Source organism: Tetrao urogallus (genome assembly GCF_951394365.1).
Source record: "Tetrao urogallus genome assembly, chromosome: 1".
Taxonomy (NCBI): Eukaryota; Metazoa; Chordata; class Aves; order Galliformes; family Phasianidae; genus Tetrao; species Tetrao urogallus.
Genome location: NC_136813.1, coordinates 17,420,323 through 17,443,689, shown reverse-complemented (window position 1 = coordinate 17,443,689; position 23,367 = coordinate 17,420,323). Strand labels below are relative to the sequence as shown.

Sequence of the window (23,367 nt, the reverse complement as noted above, 5' to 3'; positions counted from 1 at the left end):
CTCCCGGCGGAGGAGCAGCTGGAAACGCGCCCCGCGCCTCGCCGCATCTCCCCTGGCCTCGCGTGCCAGGAGGATCGCGGGCGTTCACGGAGGAGGCGAGCGCTCCGGCGGGGAGAGAGCCCGGCCCCGAGCTCGGAAGGAAACGAGCAGCGCGCGAACCGCAGAGCCGAGCGATGGGCTCGTGAAACACAGCTTTATTGTGAGGCGCGCTGGAGTCGGTGCGCATCGATCCCTCAGGATAAGCGCTGTTTTCTCCGAGAAGGCGGCTAAGGCGCTGACGTGCTTTACCCCTCCACGGCCTCGCATGGAAACCGTGCCGCTGCGCTCCTGGCAACAGCTGAGCCCAAGGTGCGCCCTGCACGGAGCGGCACGGGCTGCCCCGGCCTCCTGGCCTCCCGCCTCGTGGCGCTGCCCTGAGCACGTGGCGGTTGGTCACGCACCTTCGTGGGGCTCTGTGACCTCAGAGCGATCAGATCCCTGGGTACACGGGAAGGGCGTTCAATACATATTTATTGGTTTGATCGACACGTATCCTAGGAAAGAGCGACGGCACAAAGGAGAGGAACCAACCGAGGGATTGATGAATTCAAGCTTTATTGGCAGACGGAACTTGGAGACTGTCCCACAGGAACAGCGAGGGCCGGCGGTGCGCAGCTCTCCTCACCGATGGAGGGCTGCAGGCTGACACCAGCAGTTGCCGCGCTCCGGCCGTGTCCCCGTCCTGGCCTACAAGACAAAACAGCCCTCCACCACCACCTGTGCCCAAAGGTTGCTCACACTTGGTGTCTCCGGACACAGGTGCGTGACTGGGATGCAAGAGCCCGCCCCCCCGTCCCTCCCAGTATCAGCCCTAGCTCCTGCCTGTGCTATCTAATAGCAGCCCCAGCCACTCCCCTCCCCGATCCCTTCTCACTTCAGCTCCTGCTCCGCTGCTGCCCGCTCTGCTCTGCTCTGGGCTGCTGGCTCGCCGGCAGGGCCCTTTATATACCCGCTGGGGCGGGTTCCACTGTTCTAGCCTTTGTGACACTGCTGCCGCATCGCCATGGTGACTGAATAGCAGGAGCTGATGGGAGGCCCGCCCCTCACCTGCCTGCATTGGAATAAGGCCTTCGCTTTCTGCAGTTTCAATGCAGGAGTCAAATAACCCAAGCATCGCTTATTTGTCACCGATCGTAAAACACACTGGAGCTTCAACTCCAAAGTGTTCAATAGACGGTCCCATACACACAAAGCGTTTCAACATTTATTTCTTGAAAACTGGTACAAAACCACCCTGAAGAAGCTCTGCTTTGCTAAAAAGGAAAAAAGATTGTGAGTGGACCCCACATTATTCCGGAAGCAAATCCTCTCCTAGTTCTTCATCAGCAAAGTCATCTTCCTCTGTTCTTTTCCTTGCTGCAGTTTTAGGTCTTTCTGCTTGTGGGCCAAGTGGGTCTGTGTAGGAAGCGTCTGGGATTCAAACAAGGACATTTGAAACAGTTACCTGCAAGTACTTCTGGCTTGGTTTTAAACACCTCTAATCAAACAGGAGACTGCTTTCTAACATGACACGTCTGTCAACGTATCTTCTTTGAAATGCAGACTAGAAAGATCGCTGAAGGAGAAGAAGATACCACATTGGGATTTTTAAGGTCTTTTTTCCTGACCAAACCTCGCAGCAGAAAAACAGTATCATTGGGCCACGTTCCTTAGTACCTACAGATCCTTTAAAGGGAGCTCTGAACAATGAAACTGACGGCATTCATCACGATTATTTCATGGGGAAAACGCTTTCCTGATTGTGCAATTACTACACTTGCTCTTCCAGTAACATCATCTTTCTCGTTCCCTTCTCTTTGAGGGTCTGGAAAATCGCATGGCATAAGATGCCCACTTGCCTATTGCTTTGCTGCTGCTGCTTTCATAGGGTTCACTTGTTCCAGGCAAAGCTTTCAGTTTGGCACTCAGCCTTTCCCCTTTGCTACCACCAGCATCTGGAAGGCAAAAAAAAAAACAGTGAAAAGGCAAGGAACTTGCTGTCATGTGCTGTGAAATCCTGATACAAGAACAACATTACTTCAGCTTTCTTTCCAACAAGATTTAATGAGACCATCCTTTCATGAGGGAGACATGATAAACAACTGCTGAAACTCAGATGTGCTGTTAAAAATCCTTCAGGTTTTTTTTTCCTTTTTTTTTTTAATCACCAAAAATGTTAAGGGTATGTACTGATGCAATCTCCTTCTAATGTGAAGAAAAAAGATCACAAGCCATCAATCTTCACGTATTCACGTAGAGAAGAAACTTTTCGCGCTTATCGAACAAATGTGTTCAGATGTGGGTAAGCACTTCAGACGTAATGCTTCTTTTCCTCTCACCACACAAGAGTAGGCTTTATACTGACACTCACACACATGCGAGTTTTTTGGGTCCATTTCCTTCCACTCCTTGCACTATCCATGCATGTTCTATTCGTAGTCTTCAAAGTATGCTTTGGTGCATCTCGTGCTTCTTCTGTGTTAATTCACGTTGACAAAGCAAGGTTCTAAGCACACACCTCGCTGGCTTCTCTTTCCTCTCTGCTTCCTTCACTGAGCACTTTTAAGTAACATTTCCTACAACAACAAGGAAGTCTGAACTATTAATGCCCCTACTACAAGTACAGGGGAGAAATAAATGCAGAAAGAACTTCTCCTAGGGATGCCAGGCACAGGGCCGGTAAGAGGAAAGAAAGAAAAACACGCATCGTATCTAAAATACTGGGAATGCATATGCACTTCCATTAGCTAGCAAGTACTTTCATTTAGCTACCAAGTCATAAACTAAGCATGATTCCACGCCTCCTTGGAGTCAGTAATGATGACAAATCTTCCGTACCATGGAGGAAAATTATCCCTTTTGGTCTTGGCAACAACACTGTAAGAGATGAAACTCCAACCGTGTACAAATGTTTATTTTCTGGCAATGAAGACAGCAGTATTTCCAATGCGTATTAAGATCTTGAATAAAGTAATCCTCATTTATACTTCATGTGCGTCTCCATGCAAGCTGTTTGCAGACACTTCTTAGGCTGAAAAATACAGATTCATAACCCAGAAATAATGCCAAACACTGGCTAAAATGATGGTTTAGTCTTTGGCTTTCCCTTCGTCTTCCTCAGCACACGGTAGACAAGCTACAGTGCAATCCTTCACGTTTGTTGCCACAACTTCTTCACTGATCATGTTCCCCATGTCAAAAAGATGCCATGCCTTTGACTCCACTGAGATACAGATCGATATATGCATAAAAATATGTATTTATCTAAATATACACCATACAAGATGCATATGTATGATATACAGACATATATACACACACTCACCACAACTTTCAATCAGGACTCTCAACAAAAATTTTACTCCAGGTTCAATACAGAACCTTCTTTGTACCTCTGCTTGTTTTCCGAGTTATTTCCAGGCAGGCTGGATCTTTGCCACTGACTTCATACAACAGAGGCTTCCCAAACACGCTCTTAGTACAGGCTTGTTCCCCAAATGCTTTTTTCCATTCTTTCACAAATTTGACACTGTATCTACAGCATCACATTAAGAATTACTGCTAGGACAAGTTCGAGGTCAGTTCTGACCTTGATTATCCTCTCATCCTCTTGATGTTTACAACTGCTTTTCTCCAGTTGTGCTGACCGAGGAGGGGAAGAAATCCCTTGGAATTAGTGGAGTTTTCAGTGAAAGTTCCTGATATGCTCAACCTTCTTAGGGGGTGACACCTTTCCTTGTTTCTTTCCAATAGTATTTGTAAGAGGAGATATTTCTGTCTTTACATAAAGGATTGCCTTGCTTGTCATTTATATTCTCTGTTACTAAATTCCTGATGCTACCTGGTCCTGCCTTTATTTTCCTATTTTTTATTTTCCTACTAAGACAGGTAGACATCATGACAAATGACTGCTGTAAGAAGAGAGACCCTTTGTGCTGTCTGCCTGGATGCCTGGGGCACTGTTTTGACTGCCCTTGCAGTGACTACCCTTACCTACTCTGCCTCTACTTGATTGATCATCAGAGAGCTTATGTTAGAAAAGAGATCCCAGACATTTCCATCCTTTTCTGTTACCAAAATAAGGAACTTCACCCTGAGGATTATTTGGCCTAAGGCTCAGATCAGGTAGAATTCAGTTCTAGGCGAATTGTATTTTTTCCTACATAACAAGACGTGATGTAAAAGCCTCCCTGGTGAAACTGCTGAGCTAAAATAAGAAATGAGAACTCATGAGAATCCAGTACTAATTCTTACCCCTTAGAGAACGCAGTAGAGCAGTCTTCCTAAATACTAAAGCATTCTAAAATATTCCTTTTACCACAATGCTAGTAATTTTCATTACCCTATAGAGTGGGATCAAGGCAGTAAAACTTTTGCTATGTCAGTGGATAAATAAAATTACCAGCTAGTTTCCAGTTAAGAAAAAAATGCAAGAAGTGTTTCACTGAAAAAGGAAGGGAATACAATTAAGAATTTCTGGGTGAGATCTTTTATGAGACTGAATGATGCAAAATAAAAATGAAAGCAGTATTGCAAGGAATAATTTCCTATCTGGGTCAAAATGGACTTTATTCCAGCTGGCCAAAGTAGCCGGAACTCTGGTAGTTTCCTCAGAACAGCAGAGGGGAACAGTCAGGTTTAACAGTATTAATGTCTCAGGATTTAATAATGGAAGGGAAAAATCATTAGCTCTGCAATCTGTCGACTGCCTAGTGAGGAAAAGACTGCACAGGCAAGCGTCCAGATTTGCCTTCCTACAGTTTTACATTTAGGAACCTCAGCATTGTGGATCTCTGGGAGCAGAGAGACTTCACAGTCAAGAGAATGAGCTTTTCTTCAAGGAAGCCTCTAGCACTTCATCTCTGCCTTACTGGGAAACGAGAAAGAAGGAGCAAGAAGGTACACAGAGGTCTTCCAACTGCAGGGTTGGTAGCACAAAATACTCTTGAACTCGCAACAAACACTACTGGATGATTACTCAAGGCTTGGTTGTGTGCATTTATAAATGCAAGCAGGTTCCACAAACATTTTAAGAAAAACTGTTTTCTTTCAAATCCCGACAAGCCCGATATTTAAGCAGAGGCATTAAGTACTTACCTCCACCAGCACTTCCTTCCCTGCGGTTACGTGCACTGCCATCTCTGCCAGATTTAATGCGCTGCAGAACAGCGGAACGGGTTCAAAAAGAAGAGAACAGAACCCCCATTCACTAATGTACGTTAGAAATAATTATTAAAAACTCCACCTAGCTTATTACTAAAACAGAAGAAGAACATTAAATGGCGTTTATCCTACTGTCACTAATAAACCCTATGTTTTCAAAGCACAGAACTGTCCCCAAATCAGTGTTAAAGCCAATGTTTATGTAAAACTAGGGTCCTGTGAAATTCAAACAGACCATCTCCATAAATTGTTTTTCTTCAGATACAATTTATACAAGGAACGTGCACAAAAAAATAGTTCAGATGAACCTCTGTGAAGTACAGCTGAAAAAACAGGCAACGTAGACCTCCTTGCATGAGTTCAAAGTAGCCTCTGCTCATTAATGTCTTGCAAATCCTGCAGGCGTGTTGTTATTGTAACGTTTCAAGGGAGGTGGGGAAGTAAGGAAATGTATGAAAAGAACTATTCACCCCATAGGTCTGAAATTTTGAATGCCTGGCGTGGCACTGCAATTTACAGCAAAACTGAAATTGCCGTTGAGTGTTAAATGTAAGATGAAGGTGAAGGCAAACACTTCAAAAACTACGTTTAAAAACCTGGCTCTCTTGCTCAGAGGAAGGTACCATAAACATCTTCCAGCCGTGTTTCTTTAGAGCTATGTGAAAACTCTGACAGTTTATCAAAGCAATACCTCTGCCTCACATGGCAGAAATGGCTTCTCTTGGCTAAAAACCAAAGTTCTCATACACACATACTGTCAGTTACCAGGTGGCACATCTCAGAAAGGGACTGCTCTATGGTCAGGTACAAATAGTCAGCATCTCAAGCACTCATCTATCAATACAAGTGATCTCTGTATCCTACAGAATTCAGATGCTGCACGAAACGTGTGCACGCTACTTCATCACGTGTTCAGGACCATTACTGTAGCTTCCCTCATCTTTCACCACAAGAGTAACGTGGAGTCTGGCAAAGCTGGGATGACACAGACGTGAAAGAACTTCCAAGCTTCTCGCCAACAGAAAAAGGAAAAGCCTTTAAATCAAAATTCACGGGAGTCAGACAGGAAAGCAGCATGCCTAGCATGAAACCTGGAATGGTGTTGGAACTATCCAGCCTGGGACCAGAATCCTCGCATTTTGTATTTATTTTGGGAAATCTTCAAGTCTGGAATATGTTCTCTCGGTTCTGGGCTAAGTATTCCGTTCGCGGTCCAGCGCTTTGTGAGGAATGTTCAGACTGCCCAGGCAGTGAAGGACTGACAGGAGTCCAGCAGCAGAAGTTCAGCTTTTGTCTGTCAGAGGGAAGCTACATGATAGTGCCCTGGTGTTGTTTTCATCCTTGGACTTTGCTCCCAAAGCGCTGCAGACGTACTAAAGCTGAAGCGCACGACTAATTCCCATACAGTCCCAACTGAGTAAAAAGCAGATACTTGAAACAGGCCCAGTCATTTCCACCCCAAAAATTTCTCTCTCAAGACTGCAGAAGAAAGGTAGGTTGGTGAGTCCAGATGTAGATGCCTGAAGGTCAACACAGCAAGTCCCTGCCGTGTTTGCACCGATCGTCACTTCACACCACACCCAATCACTCCCACTTTTTCAGTCATTAAGCTCACTCAGAGGAAATAAATGGTAATGTATGTACACGTGGGAGCCAAGGAGGTTATGTGAACTTTTACATTAATACCTGTCTTTTCTTAAACTGAAACATGAAAAAGAAATATTAATGAAGTAAAAAAAAACAAAACAAAACAAAAACGCATGAAGGTTACAACAAAAATTCAATACTGTGAGAGACGGGGAGAAAAACTTCTATGGTGAATGAAGCCCACAGATGTTCCCAGATTCTTGTCTGGAAGTATTTAACAACTTGCCCATATTTCAGACCGAGTGAAGAAAGTACTCCAGAATATTTATTTTGGTATAAATGCCATGTGGATATACTTATTCTGGCAAAACGGTGCCAGAACAGCAAATTTTGATAAATTTCCATGCAGATACAAAGTCAGTGTGCAGACTTTGAAAAGCAGGTATATTACAGTGGCATTCATCCTTATGGTCTTCACTCTGTGCAGCTGATAAACCATGCGTTAGTTGAAAATTGTGAGCAGGGATTGAGTTGTGTCTGGTTTTGTTAACTGAGACCAGTGCTCCTACTGGAAATCTACACGGTGAGATATTAACACTTGATGATTTTGCAGCTCAAAAACATAGTTTATAAGTGCACAAATGACAGAAGGAGTTCCTTAGGACAAAAAGACCAACTCATTCCCAAGGCCACATGGCAGGAAGAAGAATAACCCTCCAGAACAACAAAAAAACCCACCAGAACCAAATCAGGGGATGGAAACCCAGATGTAACACCAACAGCAAAAAACAGCACTGGTGTTGAGACTCTGTCTTGCACTACTGGATTCCACTAAGATCTCTATCATTCACTTACTACTCAATGAACTTAACTCAGTGCAGTCAGAATGAAAAAAACCAACATTTGAAGCATAATTCATGCACTACTAACCTCTCAGTTTTTAAATAACTTCAACAATATAATCTTTTCAATGTTTACTGGTAGCTTTTTCCCCAGCTGACAGTACAGAAATACATCCGGGAAATCTCAAACTTCCAGCAGGAAGTAAGCATGACAAAATTTGACAAGAGATTTTTTTCCCCACGTATTTAATTATCAATTTTCTCAAGAGAAAGATTTGTCTTGCCTTTGAACCCTCAACATTTGCAGATGTATGGTGCATAATTAGACCTTCACTGGTTTAAAAAAAAAACAACACTGGAATTCTATGCCAAGTATGAGATTACCTCTGCATCTCTAGGAACCTCTCTCTCACCAATTAAGGTAACCAAGTATTTCATAGAATCGTAAGATGGCCTGGGTTGAAAAGGACCCCAATGATCATCGAATTTCAACCCCCTGCTACATGCAGGGTCACCAACCACCAGACCAGGCTGCCCAGAGCCACATCCAGCCTGGCCTTGAATGCCTCCAGAGATGGAGCATCCACAGCATCCTCGCCAACAGAAAAAGGAAGAGCCTTTAAATCAAAAGTCACAGACGACATTCCAGAGGAGCTGAATTATGCGTGTGGCTCCAGCATTCCCAGCACAGCCACATAACCCATTTTTCACTAGTATTTAAAATCACAGAAAATCCAGTGCTCAACAAACATTCAGACAGATTTAATGCTGACCGCTCATGTAAAACTAAAGAACCCAAACCACCAAACATGAGCCTCTCCATGCCAGGAATTTCATACGTATTTTATTTGAAAGTGCCATCAATACTGTCTTAGCTTTGTCTGTGGTACGCGGTCCGTACTGCAGAAAGAAATAGGCTTACCTGCTCTCTTATCTCCTTTAATTTTTCCACTTTCTTCAGTTTTGTCAGATACTCGTGGACTTCTTTCAGTCCCATATCTGTGCAGAGACGAACTAAAAATCGGAGGCCTAATTGAAGAACAAACCACTGTGAGAGAAAGGCTTACAAGCAGCTCCAACTACAAATGCACCCTCCCCAGACTGGATATACTGAATGGCAGCACGGACCACTGCAAACAGCTAGGAATACAAGGTGATGCCAGTCCAACTCACTATGCAAGTTACGATGCTGTGGACAAATGCAACACTTTCTGTGATGCAGTGGCTATACCCACAAACAGTGCTAACGTCATTTATGTAAGCTGAGGATGCAAAACATGTTCAATTCCTTTAGCTCAGAATGCTTGACAAACATTTTGGAAACTGGAAAGTATAATGGTACTAACTTATTACTGAGGAGCCACTGTCAATACCATTTTCTTAACAATGATTTTATACATGCCAAGTGAATCAGAATGGTTTGCTGCTTTTTGGGTTCTTTTGTTGCTCTAGTCCATTTTCCAAATATCAACTCTATAGAATAAAAAACACAAAGAGCAAATAGAACTGCACAATGCAAACAAAAGGATCCCTAACATCAGTCATTGGAGATGCTGGACCAGACTCTTGAAACATCGATGCTATTCCTATGTGTTTATTTCTGCCTCAGAAGGATGTTGACAAGCAGGACACAAGCCGCTTCTCTCAGCTTCTTTCACAGACATACACTTTTTAATTATTATTTTTGCACTAGGTTAGTTTTCTGCTGCTTTAAGGGAGCTGCAATTGTTCACTGAGGGATCAGGTCAGTATCAGAACCAGCATAAGGAAGAAAGCTGGGAGCATACGGCCGGAAAGGGAAGAGTGAAGAACCATTATTTCTGCAGTAGAAAACTCTTAGATCAGCTGAATTTCTTGTCCAACTGCTGCCTCAATTTTCCAACTTGTTGAAACACCATTCAGGAAAATAGTGGCATTTCTAAAAGTTTCTCACATACTCCAAGTGACTAATGAGAACGTGGCATTTTGCCTACAACCTGGGGAAGCCCTACTACTGAATTGATCTTGTACAACAGAACTGTGTGCTTCCTCTTAGAAGCACATTTGTTAAAGCAGAATGATACAATGTTGTTCTAAAATACAGTGAAAGCTCTTCCCGTTTAAATGTCAAAGCGTAGGCTTGTTGGTGACAACCTCGTTGTTTGCAATTAGTACAGCAGTGTGAGATGTAGGAGGACGTCACGGCAACCAGTCACAGGCCCTGTGTGCTACAGGACTTCAGCATTTAGACTGCAGGTGTGACAGCTTCTGTAAAACATCTTTCTCGTCCAAGCGGTTTCCTGTAGCGCACTATGCAATTCTCTAAGGATTTCCTAGAGACTATTTGGCCTACTGCACTTAGGAACTCTCAACCTCCTTTTGGAAGGACGGGCTTTGGTAAAAATTTTACTACACCTTTTTTCCTTTTTGGATCTGGAAATTTACAGCAGGAGTTCCAACTGGTGGGGACCAGAAGTAAAAATTACCAGAAGTAATTATAAAATGTAGCAAGTAGGCAAGAAAGTGAGCTCAGCCAGTCAACTACAGTTAGCTCATTTCCATATTTCTTCTGCAGCAGAACCCCAGTACTTCTTAAATCACATCTCTGTGTTGTCACAAACAATAACCGAATACAGGGGCATAAGCTGGAACAAAAATGTTAGTTGAAAACAACATCTGGGCACGAAAACTACTTACATCGTATGGATCACCAACAAACAGATTTAAGGTAACAAGGTTTTCTTTGATGGTTGTACCACTCAATGAAACAACTTACATTCAACGTTCTCTGGGAATTTTTGGTGAATGACTTTGTACTTCTCTAGAGCTTTCTGGTAGTTACCTGCAAACAAAACAGACGTCTCCTACCAACGTTACCGCATATTAACAAAAAAAAAAAAGAAAAAAAAAAAAGAAAAAAGGAATATCTGAAGAGGAATACATACAGTTCGACAGCACTTCTTCTTTTCATTTTAATACGTGATTTAATATTGTAAGACCAAATTTGAGGAAACCAAGCTTCACAATCCTTAAATACTACTCAACAGCAAAAATTGAAAGCATCTGAAAAGCGTCCAGATTATTCTATGAAAAACAGTTTCCTGATTTTTGCCCTTTTTCTGCCTGCTAGAACCCTGCTGTCCTGTGATACATTAGGTGCATCCTGTACATGTGATACATCCTTACCTACATAGGATAGATAACACATCTAGTGCCTATCCAAGGTTGCAGATAGATGGACTGCTCAAATAGAAAGGTGTAACTGCTGAGCTCTGCTGTGTTTCTTTCGATCAGAATACTTGCTTATGTCTCTCCCCTTCTCTTCTGCCCCAAAAGTGGTTTTCGCCAATCTAGTAGCAAAGTAATTAGCCTTCAATTTGGTTCAGCTTGATTAGCATGCAAAGGACTGACAGAGCTCGTGAATCTAAAAATTCACCTCCATGATATCACTGACCAAAAAGTTTGTTCACATCTCACTGTTTTTATTTTCCTGACGTGAGACAGAGAACAACTGAATCTGCTCTGTGTTAAACATGATAAGCTGGAAATTTTATCAGTCACTCACGAATGAGGTAAATAAACAGCCAGGATTTCTTTGCTGGGAAAGCAGTTAATCTGCCTCTCCTTCAGTGGCACCGACTGCTATTAATGCACTGCCTTTCCCAGGTCCTGCTCCTTTTTCCATTGCTGAGTTCAATAACCAGAGACAATCCCTAATTTCTTAAGAGATCCAGTGCTGCAGAGTTCTAAAAAAGCACAAGGAAGAGTGACCAAATGGGACAGCTCAAAAGGCGAGTCTAGATTATGTGATGAAAGAACCTAGATAGATTAGGCACTTTCCGTTTTGCTTATGGACACGTAATATTCCCAGTAAGAAACTGCACATTAAGACTGCTTGTGCAACACACGCACTACTGAAACACCTCAAAAATTACATCTCTTGTTGAAAACGAATGGGAATTAAGCAACTTCAAAATCTAATGACTATGTTAGATCTGACGGTACGACAATTAAAGCGCTCTGAGCAAGTAATTGATGCTGTTATATCCTTATTTTAAGTACTTAAGAGCACAAGGAACGTTTCCTGCGTAAGTCAGTACAGGCATACTTCTCACACTTGAAAGAGAAGTCGTGCTTTATTGCACACGCAGAAAGTTTACAACAAAATACGACGTAACTGAAATTTTAAACAAAATTGAGCACCAGAACTCACAGGAGACAGAAAAGATCAGAAGAAAAAAAACAACATCAAAACATCAAGCAAAACAAAATTTCTCAACTCACTGCAGAAAATGTTACTGAACTTACCGCTTCTCCGATAGCAACTGGCAACCATCAGCTGCCACTTCACTTGTGTAGGTCTGCACATAAAGAAGACAAAGTTGTGCACGCTGTAAGCACACAATAAATAGGCAACATATTCTGCACAGCATTTGTAAAAACCTACTATGAAACTCCTCTGAAACATTCCACCCTAGTAGAGACTCTTCCTAGGAAGCAGCTCACCTGGTCAGTTCACACACAGTATATTTGTGTGTCATCTTCTCGTGTTCAGGGCTCAGGTTACTAGATGTAATTTCATTTCCAATCAATAACGATACTTATTCAGCAATTGATATCCTGACATTCATGCTTATCAATTAACACACTTAGACGATTTCAATAACAAATAACCACCCAAGTATCTGTGCTGTATTATTTACTAATATTGGCAAAATCCCACAGAGAAACCACTTCTGTATGAAAGGCAGATGATAATTGTAGATAACCATGTAGAATTTCATATGTCAGTTATTCAAAACCTCTTTGTAAGGTCCTGTATTTTGACTAAGCTCCTGTCTTCTGACTAAGCTTTCTGCATCACTTCGAGGGGACACGATGCCTTACAAGTATCGACTACTGCAGCACTGATTGCTCTTCATGTTACCTTTGCCATTTGCACACATTTGTTTGCTGCACCAACTGGTAGACCTGGCTTTAGTATTTTACTGCACCTATAACTGCACATTTTTCTATCCTTCCCTACACACAGTCAAGTTGAATTACTTTAAATGAAAAGCTGGATTGACAATAGAATCGTATGAATAGCTTCCTACAAAAATAAGAGTTTGAAAACATTTTCATGAGGAAAGAAGGAGCCTCAAGCAGAATGGAAGAAAGCAGTCTGCATCTGAGGATCTGCATACTATCGATGCCATTTCTCCAAGCTGTGAGTCAGACTGACATTAAAATCAGGAACACAGTCTTAATTTGATTAGTCAGAATAAGTTAATGTGATATCTCACTTAGGAGCAATGCGTCTGTCTCACAATCTCACTTTTCTGACTTAGAATACAACGTGTTCCCTACTGCATCGCTGTGTTTAATGACAGAGGATAGAGAAAAAGGGTTCTAATAGCTAATACCATCTCGGGCCCTTTCTTAACATTGAAATAACACAGAAAAAAACAGAAACACCACGTAAACAAACAGAAATTTGGGGAAATCGACATGATGTTCCAAAATAGTTTGCTCTGATACTTGCTTACAATACTAAAATTATCTCTGAGTGTAATCATGGATGTCTAATCACAGAATTTTTAAATAGACATAAAAGAAGAATTACTCACAGGATAAGTGCTGCTCTCTCAAAGTACTCAATGGCTTTTTCACAAAACTGGGTGTCAATGCAATAGGCTCCAAGCCATTCAATGACCTCAATGTTTGAAGGGAAATAACGGTACGACTGGCAAAATTGAAGAGGTGAAAGAAACACAACTGTAGTGATAAACAACATCTGTATGTCACTTCTGGAATATCTGACTCAAGTGTTTCATTCCCCAGCTGCCAAAAATAGGTTATATGTGAATGGAAGCAGTGTACTACGCTCAGCAATCCTGAGGAGGAGGGAAAAAAACCCAGTATGCCGCGTTTTCTAATTACAGAATGTATTTTAGAAGTTACCTGAGATAAGTCTGTCACATTTTCCATCCAACCTGACTTGAAGTACTACTTACACAGCCTGCAACAGCTACGATGTTTACTTAGATCAGGTCTATCTGTGAACACATTACCTACACTGGTAAACAATGCTACCTAATACCATTTCACACTCAAATCATTCTGATAGAAAACTCACCTACAAGCATACTGTTCCAAGAAATGCATATGTATGTAAAGCAGATTCTTAGAAATCTCCACTGAAACAGGCACCAAAATTATAACCATGTACAACTGCACCAGCACTCAGAATTGCAACGCTGCTCATCCTCACTTTACACGTACACAAAAAGAACTGCTGGACTACAAAATGGCTTCTTGCCTTATTCCCATTTCAGAAACCAAAGCATCTCTAGAAATCACAGCCAGCTTGAAAGGAGACAGGGTGTCTCATTTGAGGCAACTGTGCATACTTAATGCCTAGCAATCAAACACAGACACATAGATTTATCTCCATATCCATCACACAGGTACACCTTCCAACTCATGCTGTCAAGTTAAGCACCTTTAAAATCACATTTATTGTATCCACTTCTAATCTTGAGTGTCAGAGTGAGTTTTAAATGGAAACTGTTAGGGCCCAGTGCAAACAACGACCACTTGGGAAAGAAAAGTTGGAGGTCGTATACCAGGAGGAAACACAGACTAAGCGCTTCCTTGGGACCTGACTACAAAAATTAGATTTTGTCAACTACCTGCAACCCCCACCTGACAAAGGCCATTCTTTCTTCTTTTGGATGACATTTTGAACAGTTTAAATGAATCAGTCGTTAACTTGACACAGAAAACTACGGCACTGTTTTCTTCAAGTAGGAGAAAGTAACAGAAAGCAAATACCTCATAGTAATAATGATAGGCTTGGGATTTATCACCTTCCTTGTCGTATAATTTCCCTAGTTTTGAAAGCACATGTGGGTCAGTTGGTACTACACTGATCAACTGCATCAGCCACTCTATGGCTTGATTGGGATCTTCCATGATTTCATAGCTGAGTTTTCTTCAGTTAAGGAACAGCATTAGGAGCATAAGGAACAGCAGTGATGATTTGCTGAGCGGTGCAGTGGACACAATACCAGGAAGGGAAGTCATCCAGAGGGACCTGGACATGCATGAAAAGTGGGTGCACAAGAATCTAAGGAGGTTTAACAAGGCCAAGTGCAAGGTGCTGCACTCGGGTCAAGGCAATGCCAGATACGTATACAGGCTGGGAGAATAACTCCTTGAGAGCAGCCCTGTGGAGAAGGACTTCAGGAGTGCTGACGGATGAAAAGCTGGGCATGAGCCAGCAGCTCATGTGAGCACACAGCCCAAAAGGCCAGCAGCATCTTGGGCTACATGAGAAGAGAGCGGGCAGCGGGAGGGGATTATCCCTTTCTGCACTGCCCTTGTGAGGCCCCACCAGGAGTACTGCGCCCAGCTCTGGGGCCCCCAGCAGAAGGGAGCAGCTGAAGTGGCTTCAGAGGAGGGCCTCAAAGATGATCCAAGGGCTGGAGCACCTCTCCTGTGAAGACACGCTGACAAAGCTGGGCTCATTTAGCTTGGAGAAGGCTCCGCACCGATCTCGTTGCAGCTCTCCAGTAATGGAAGGGAGATTACAAGCAAGAGAGGGACTGATTTTTCACACTTTCTGACAGTGACAGGACAAGGGGGAATGACTATCAACTACAAGAAGGGAGATTCACGTTAGACATTCGTTTGTGGATGTCCCACCTCTGGAAGCATTCAAGACCAGGTTGGATGGGGCCCTGGGCAGCCTGACCTAGTGGCTGCCAACCCTGCCCACAGCAGGGGGGTTGGAACTGGATGATCTTTAAGGTCCCCTCCAACCAAAGCCATTATATGATTCTATGATATTTTCTTTATCATCAGCAAGTATCTTTTGCCAAAAACAAGAAAAACAGTTCAGAGGCTTCAGCTGCTCTTTCACTTTGAAAAAAAAAAAAAATTGGGCTTAGTTGTAGCTTTTATGTCAGCCAATAATTTCACTTATATTTTAATAAGAGTCAAGTGTGAGAATCATTTCTCATCTATTTCTAACCTTGACACTCGAGTTTGTATTTTGTAATACATTATTTTGTCCTTAAGTAATTGATTAAGCAAAAGTGCTATCCTTAAGAACAGACTTTTGCCTACCAAGAAACCTTCTGCTGTATGTCTAAGAAGGACAGCATAGGAAATGTTGAATTCTGGCCCCGACTACAGAAGCAGCTTTGATTTTCACGAGGCCTACAGCACGCTCTCCCCTCCTCAGCCACACAGCAGCTCCCACCTGCAGTAGTCTGAGCTACAGCTACTTCCAAACACAACGTTAAAGTTTCTGCTGAACCCTGTCTCTCATGGAAGAAGCCTGCAATCACTGTTGGAAAACTATTTCACGTATCTGCGGAGCACAGAAATTCTCCATCCGATCCAATTGTAGTGTATGCTTCTGTACATGGGCTAGGCAAGAAATACAAACCATAATCCTCTGGCATTTTTGGAGGTTGCTGACTGTCTCATCTCTTACTTTCATTCTTAAAAGTGCACTGCAGCAATTGGAATCTGTTCTGCTTTAGGGACAGTTTTATTAGGGTTTGCACATGCTCAGAAACACTGCCGAACAATTTTCAGCTATAGCATACCCCTGGTGATGTGTGAAGCCAAAACATAACCCACCCTATGCTTGGCTTTCCAATCTGTTTCTGCTTTTGCAGCGCTGGGAGACAATTCCTTTCTTACACGTACCACTAGCCTCAGCACAGCTTCCCAACAGAACAGCACTTTCATTACACCTATTATTTTTTTCTTTAAGGCTTTATCCAACCGTGCTTACAGGTATGACACTATTATCAGAATAAAATCAGCTGCATTTTAAATACTCCAGGACATACTTTAATACTGACCGTCAATGTTGAGCTATTCCCTGATACACACGCTGATTAATGCAGCAGGAGCAGCATTAACATATTTCTCCACTTGCTTCACTGGAAATGTCACAGAAGGTTTAAGTTCCGGCCTTGTTTTTATAAATATCAGAGAATCAATCTATGGACAATCATCCTAATCATAGTGGACGCCACTGTAAATTTCTTAGTCTTCCTGACATGGCTTAAACACGTATTTCAGCTGAAATGAGTTCACCAAAGGCATCATCCCTCATCATGACACAGAAAAGGATACATGTCTGCTATTTGGTGAAGGACCTGAGCACTGTTTCCAAGTATTGCATGGAGTTTCAGGAAACAATCCAAAGCCCCATCTATCCTGTTTAACTTCTTGTATGTTAAACCTAACAAATAAAAGTAAAAAAGGTGACAACGTAAGCGCAATGAGAAAAAGATGGATTCAGCTCATTAATTAAGAGAAGAACCAGGAAAAATAAGTAGGGACATGAAAGCCAACAGCGCTGTAACTGCCTTGACACCAGTGATCTCTATTACTTAAATCATCCTTACAGTTCTTTAGTTCTTTCCCGCTGTTACAACATTAGGTGATAAAGGCAAGGAACACCGAGATAAGCAAAGACCAAGAACACAACTCATCTCACTTTTTGAGCAAGATGAATGAGGAAAAGGAATGGCTCCCAGGAGCAGAATGCTGGTAATGGTTGAATGCTGCTAAAATGAGCAGGTTTTGCTAGATAGGAATATCTACGTCCTTTTTGATATACAAAGTGACTTACCATCACCAACTGGTAATTGCAGATGAGTTCATGGTTTATTTTTTGTAGAAGAGACAGGAAGATCATAGACTACTACAACATAAATTACTGAATAAAGTCCTAACAATTACCATACATTTATCCACAAGGAAAGTGTAAAAGCCAGATTCTCAGAAACACTAGCATTACCTTTAGACAAAAACTCAATCACAAAAGCATGTTTGGCTTACCAAGGTTATACAGTGCTTCAGTGCAAGAGCAATCATTCCTGAGAGCCTCTTTATAAAACTCAGCTGCTTTTTCGTAGTCTTCATTTGCAAAAACAGTATTTCCTTTGTTAGTTAGTGCTGCTGGGTTGTACCTATCAGAACTGACAGCTAAATCTGCATAGGTTGTTGCTTGTGTCAATTCCTTCTCCTGTATGAACAAAACCAACACTGTGTTAGTCATTTCTCAGTTAGTTTTTCTGCACTTCTGGCTTCTCATGGGTACCACGAGAGTAGAATTTCAAAAGATTAAGGATGACAAAAATTACAGACTCTTCAAGCTGAAAATATTCCTTATGTATTTCAATAATCTCTTTAAAATGTCACAGAAATTAGCACTTGAGACCTGCCCTGCCATTCCCTTCCATTCAGTCAGGAAGATTTCACTGCTGCAACAATGAATGCTTGTTTAAAAACAAAAGACAAAAACAATCCCTCAAACCCTACAAATTCCACACACAAACATATCTGACTAACCTACATACTGCACACGTCCCTGAAGTTCAGACAGGGGCTTCGGGAGACAGGCTTTAAATGCAGGAGGTGAACTTCAGCACAGATCATACTTGAGGTCTGCTTCTGTGGCCTGGACATCAACCTCACCGTTCCACCCAGCAGAGCAGACAGAGGACATGCCCCAAACTATAGCCATAGGAATGTGTTCCAGTAGGGCTCTTTTAACATGCCGTTTCCTGCTGTTTGCGCAGGTTCAAATCAACACAGAAATTGCTACAAAGACACAGACATCGCTGCATCAGGTTTGGTTCCTCACTGTTGAAGCACACACTTACCAAATAATAAAGGAACGAAAGGTTTGTTGCAGCTGCACTCTTTACTCTGCTGTCCTTTCTCTCAAACGTTTTGAAAGCCTCCAGTGCCTAGAAGCAATTCAGAAACTGCTGAATTCCCACTGAAGCAAACACCACAGCATTGAGAAAGCACACACTGAGCACTGAGAAACAAACGTGCAGGGGAGGAGACAGGGAGGAGAGGAAAAACTCCAGAAACCAGAAGAGCTCAAACACACAGAAAGGAAGGTGAACTTAAGCACATGGCCTCGCACGCATCCTTCCAGGTGATGGGAAGCTGAAAGATCTTAGACCATGACAGAGGTAGTGAGATTCAGCTCGAATTTTGCTCCGTATCATCTCTCATATTCCCTGCCACTCATGCTAACTTGGACTGCTGTGTTCTCCTTTAGCACTGATTCCTGTCACTAACTGGGAAAAACAACCTACAAAGCATGGGAGAAGGAAACTGAGCAAATCCCATCTGAGTTCTGTTGTTCAGATGAAGGTGTTTGCTAACTGCTATCACTTCAAAAGGAACCTCTTTCACAGGCAAAGAGATGATGAAAACGTGCTCTTATCCCTTGTCCTGATCTGTAAGAAAACTGATGAAAAGCAAGAGGTGCATTTGACTTAAAACTTCCTACGAAAAGATGCCATGAGACAATAACAAAAGCTGGAACCTTGGAAGCTGTGCTATAAATCTATACACACCTTCAGTGGCAATTTACATGCACGGTAAAGGAAAGCTATAGCCAAAATTACACTGTACATATTAACAAGAGACTGGTAACAGTTTGTGCCATGAGATCAGATCAGCATAAAATTCACCAGCAGAAACTGCCCTCAGGGCTCCAGTGACTGCTCTGACTCCATCTGCATTAATTGCACTCACAACTGGGACAGCCAGGAAAGTCCTGACAAAGAGTTCAGGTGTCTTAATTTTGAAGTGAACTGCATTCATTGCAACTTCTACAGAAGAAATTTCACTGAGATTAACTGTTCTCTCTCCAGTACTACGTTACCTTCATGAGCAGCATCAATACAATCATGGGGCTTGCCTAAATTGCTCCTACTGTTGCTGAAAAATGTGCTGCGGCCACAAAAGATGTCTCTGACAATACCGTATGAAAAAGAAAGGATGTGAAAAGTTACTATACCTGGTTAAAATCCCGTTGTCTCAGATAAGTAGTGGCTTTATTTATCTCCAGGTCATTGGCTAGCTCTACGTAGTGGGAAGCTTTTACTGCTTCAACACACCTGCAACAGAAAGAAATCTGATGCACAAAATGTATCTTGGCAAAAGCCACTCCAAGGTAAACTCTTGCTGCCAGTTCCTTTTCCCAATGGGGTTCTTAGCTATTCCCTTTTTTTTTTTTTTTACAAAGGCAAAGGGCATTTCCATTAAAAACACTTTAAAACACGTTGTGTTCCCATAATCTACCTCAATAACACTGCCTCTGCTTTCTTCAGTCACCTGCCTAAATTTCACGTCATTTTCCAGCCCCGAGTGAATGCTGTCATATTGCTTTCTTTCTGGAATCCCACGATTATGTTGAGAACTCTATGTAAGAAGCTAAGAAATCCAAAGAATATTCGTCCCTACTTTATTTTGGTAAGGAACATTCACTTGGTGAGAAGTACAGCTAGTATTCAGAGGACTCAAACTAGTATCTGGGAAAACAAGCTCAAAATGCTGGTTAAGCTGAGATCTACAACTTCTTTACAGGACTTCAATACCTCAGCCTCAAAGGGGGAAGAGAATCTGTCCTGACACCCACCCAACAATTCCACACATCTCACTGCGGAGTTCTTTAGTTAGCCAGAACAGGTATGAAAGACAACATTCTACTTAATGGAAAGCATTTTGTGGAGTGCATGAAGGAAACTGAGCACCTGACAAACTGAAATAAATGAACTGTCTTAAGATTCCTTGAAGGAGAAAACAAACAAACAAACAAACAAGCTACAGAGCAAACAAATCGGCCTTCCTAAGCATATGCTAGGTTGCAAAGCAACACAATAATGTTCACAATACATACTGCTCTGGTAAGTCCAAAGGCAGAAGCAGGGAAATGACTGAATTCTACGATATGAAACCATCAGACACCACCTTGTGGGCTCTGGCAGACAAAGCACGTCTTCAGTGTGAGAGATTATTTCATCATTTCATCTCTTAGTGTAAGTTACTTAGTTAATGAACTAGAATTAGAGGCCCTTCAGTGTTTGTAAATACTCCTAATTGGCCAACAAAGGGCAAAGCAAGGAAAGTTTCCTTCTTGTCCTAATTGAATTTTTATGCTGTCCTAATTGAAATTGTCTCTTTTTATTTTTCCTTTCAAGAAAATAGAACTCTGATGTAACAAACACACCAGAAAGCAAAAGCTAAGCTGTAAATCAAAGGAGATGTTATTTCACACGTATATACACAGAAATATTACCGTTACAAATGAAAGGCAAATAAACGTTCCTAACATGTCGATACCTGTGTTCCATACAATGACAAGCCTTCATTACGTTATCTTCTAACTTAAAGACCCATTGCCATTGTGCTCTGTGTGTACATGGACATCACGTCTGCTGAGACTTTTAGCAGGCTCTGCAATTTTCAAACTCAGCTCAATTTGACAAAGCTTCCCTTGTGCTCACATCCAGCAGATTAGAACATATTTCATCGCCGAGTTTCACTGATGCAACAAAATTCCTTTTTAAACACAGAATATGCTCTGGTTTTTTCTCCAGTGCATTACAGAGTCCAACTGAATACAGCCTGCACCCTACCCTTGTGGTGTGCAGCAAACTGCACTCTCCAGAGCCCTCACGTTCATAACCAACCCCAGACTGGCATGCAGGTTAGACAGAAAGAAGCCGTGCTGAGCTCTTACCAGTCATAGCCCGCAGCAAAAGACGGCTCAAGGACTGGTGCTATCAGTTTAGCAGCTGCCATGATATAATCCTCTGCCATGGACTTCCTAAGGTAAAACAAACAAACACTAACCAACTGTAAAACCAACACACAAACACGTCACAATTTCAAAATCAGGTATGCAAGAAATAACCAAACCTTGCTCTTGCCCTTTCCTGCACTCGGGAGACAGTCTGACAATTCAATCTAACCTGCTGCTACTACTGCTGCCTTGTATCTTGACAATGCTCTCACTTCTTAATGTTTTCCTTGCCCTGCACACGGTAGCCTCATTAAACAAACAAACAACAAAACAACAACCTGAAGCTGCAAGTTTTAAGCAGCACAACCCACCACGTATGAGGGAGAAGGCTTATTTTTAATACTTTCAGGAACAAAAACCTACAGCATCACACTCAAGAAGGAACAGACTCCCCTATTACCTCTCACCTTCTATTTGTCTTAAACGGTCGTTTCTGATGGCTTCAATCAGTAGATTTTTGGCAGGGGGGTTGGAAATTCGTGATCCTTGAGGTTCCTTCCAACCCTGGCCATTCTGTGATACTGTGATTCTGTGATTTGTATGTGGATCATCCTGGAAGGGGACAAAACACCTGTAAATAGTTATGCCAGTACACATGCATCTTCACTTGACTGTAAACATACCTATATGCAGATTACAGCATCTACGGTGTGACTTACTTTCCACATTTCAAAAGCTGAACTCAATTTAAAGCAGTCCTAACGCTAACTACGAAACCTCAAGTTTGACACCACAGCTACTTTCACCCCGTTTCATTCCCATCTCAGCGGGAGCTGTGCAGGAATCCTGATGCAAGTCTGAAATAGTGAAATTCACGTTTGAGGCGTGTGCCATTGTGGCGCAGAGGAAGCACAGGAACACAGAAACACCAAGGTTGTAAAGACCTCCGAGATCACCCAGGCCAACTGCTCACCTGTCACCCCTATTTCCACACTAAATCACATCCCTCAGTACAACATCTACACGGAGAGGACCACTTGCTCTTCTCACACAACACTGGCTGAGAGCACTTCCGGCCATCCACCAAACAACCCTGGCAGTCCCAAGGAACAGCAGCGGGAAACACCTGGGACTCCTGGAAGATGAGCAAAGGGCAGCAATTTGTGGGGAAAGACTGAAAGAATTAAACGTAGGGAGGCTGGTAAAGTTCTCTCACACAGGAAAGAGCGGTACGCAGATCTTCACGATACCCTTGCCATGGAGAAGACATGGCCAAGATCATGTCAGAGGAACTGCCTGTCCACTGACAAGGTGCACTGCGTCACAGTGCGCTTTCATGAGGGCCGCGTGTCCTTTTTGGAGATACACAACAGCTCTGAAGGCATCTGGGAGACTGCTGAGGGACTGAACGGGCTGAACAGCCGTCCTCTGAACACGGTGCAGCACAGCTGCTTCTCCGGGCGCTCCTTGGCTCTGCCTGCACAGCCTGTGAAACAGCAGGGTGTCATCATCAAAGCTCATCGCTCTTCATAAAGGGCAATTCTGTACTGCACGCTTTCCAAACGCATCTTGCAGTGTCTCACAGCACCAGCGAGGAAGGAGAAACGGGATCTGTGACTGGGCAGCGTTCTCTGTGAAGCACGAGAGCTCCAACTGAAAGGAAACACCTGCCCAGAGAGGCCGAGGATGGAACCCCCCGCTTTCCGCAGTGAGCCACGTTCTGCAGGCAGTGCTATTTGACAAAAGCGACGCACCAATACCTGAGTTTTGCAGGCGGGCGTTCATCACACCGGGCGTTACGCACGCTTAGCTTCCAAAGCTCTCCGTCCGCTTGCTTTGTCGTACTATTTCCAACAGCACTTCGTTTCGGAAAGCCTGACGGGGCACATCGGCCGTGTTCCTCTCGGCGGGATTACCTCTCCGAGGAGAAGCGGGCGGCGGCCGCGCCACACAGCACACGGGCAGGGCGATCGTTCCGAGGAGCCGTGCCGAAGGCTGCCGGACGTACGGCCGCACCTCACGCCTCGGGCTCCCACCGGCTCTCCCCGGAGGGCTCCTCCCGCCGCCATCGCCCGGCACCCGCCCGTCGGATCCCCCTCGGCGCCCCGTCCCGCGGCGCAGCCTTCGGGCCCGCCGCCTCCCGGCCGCCTCCCGGCCGCCTGGGCACCGCGGCACCCGCGCCCACCCGGAGCCCGGCCCCGCCGCCTCCCGGCCCCA

General features: G+C 43.3%; 1 protein-coding gene across 1 annotated transcript; it reads right to left on the bottom strand.

The window, feature by feature from the left end:
* Window positions 1-1,327: 1,327 nt before the first annotated feature.
* On the bottom strand, window positions 1,328-23,219 carry LOC306957810 (intraflagellar transport protein 88 homolog; the record flags this gene model as incomplete). The annotated part of the gene is made up of 15 exons (XM_079549125.1): window positions 1,328-1,449; window positions 1,878-1,973; window positions 5,116-5,176; window positions 8,533-8,639; window positions 10,366-10,431; window positions 11,898-11,950; window positions 13,199-13,314; window positions 14,406-14,556; window positions 16,728-16,836; window positions 17,439-17,625; window positions 18,266-18,352; window positions 19,423-19,522; window positions 21,148-21,234; window positions 21,611-21,762; window positions 23,067-23,219. 15 exons carry the CDS (start codon window positions 23,217-23,219, stop codon window positions 1,328-1,330), a joined length of 1,647 nt encoding a protein of 548 aa, XP_079405251.1.
* Between the last annotated feature and the right edge of the window lie 148 nt (window positions 23,220-23,367).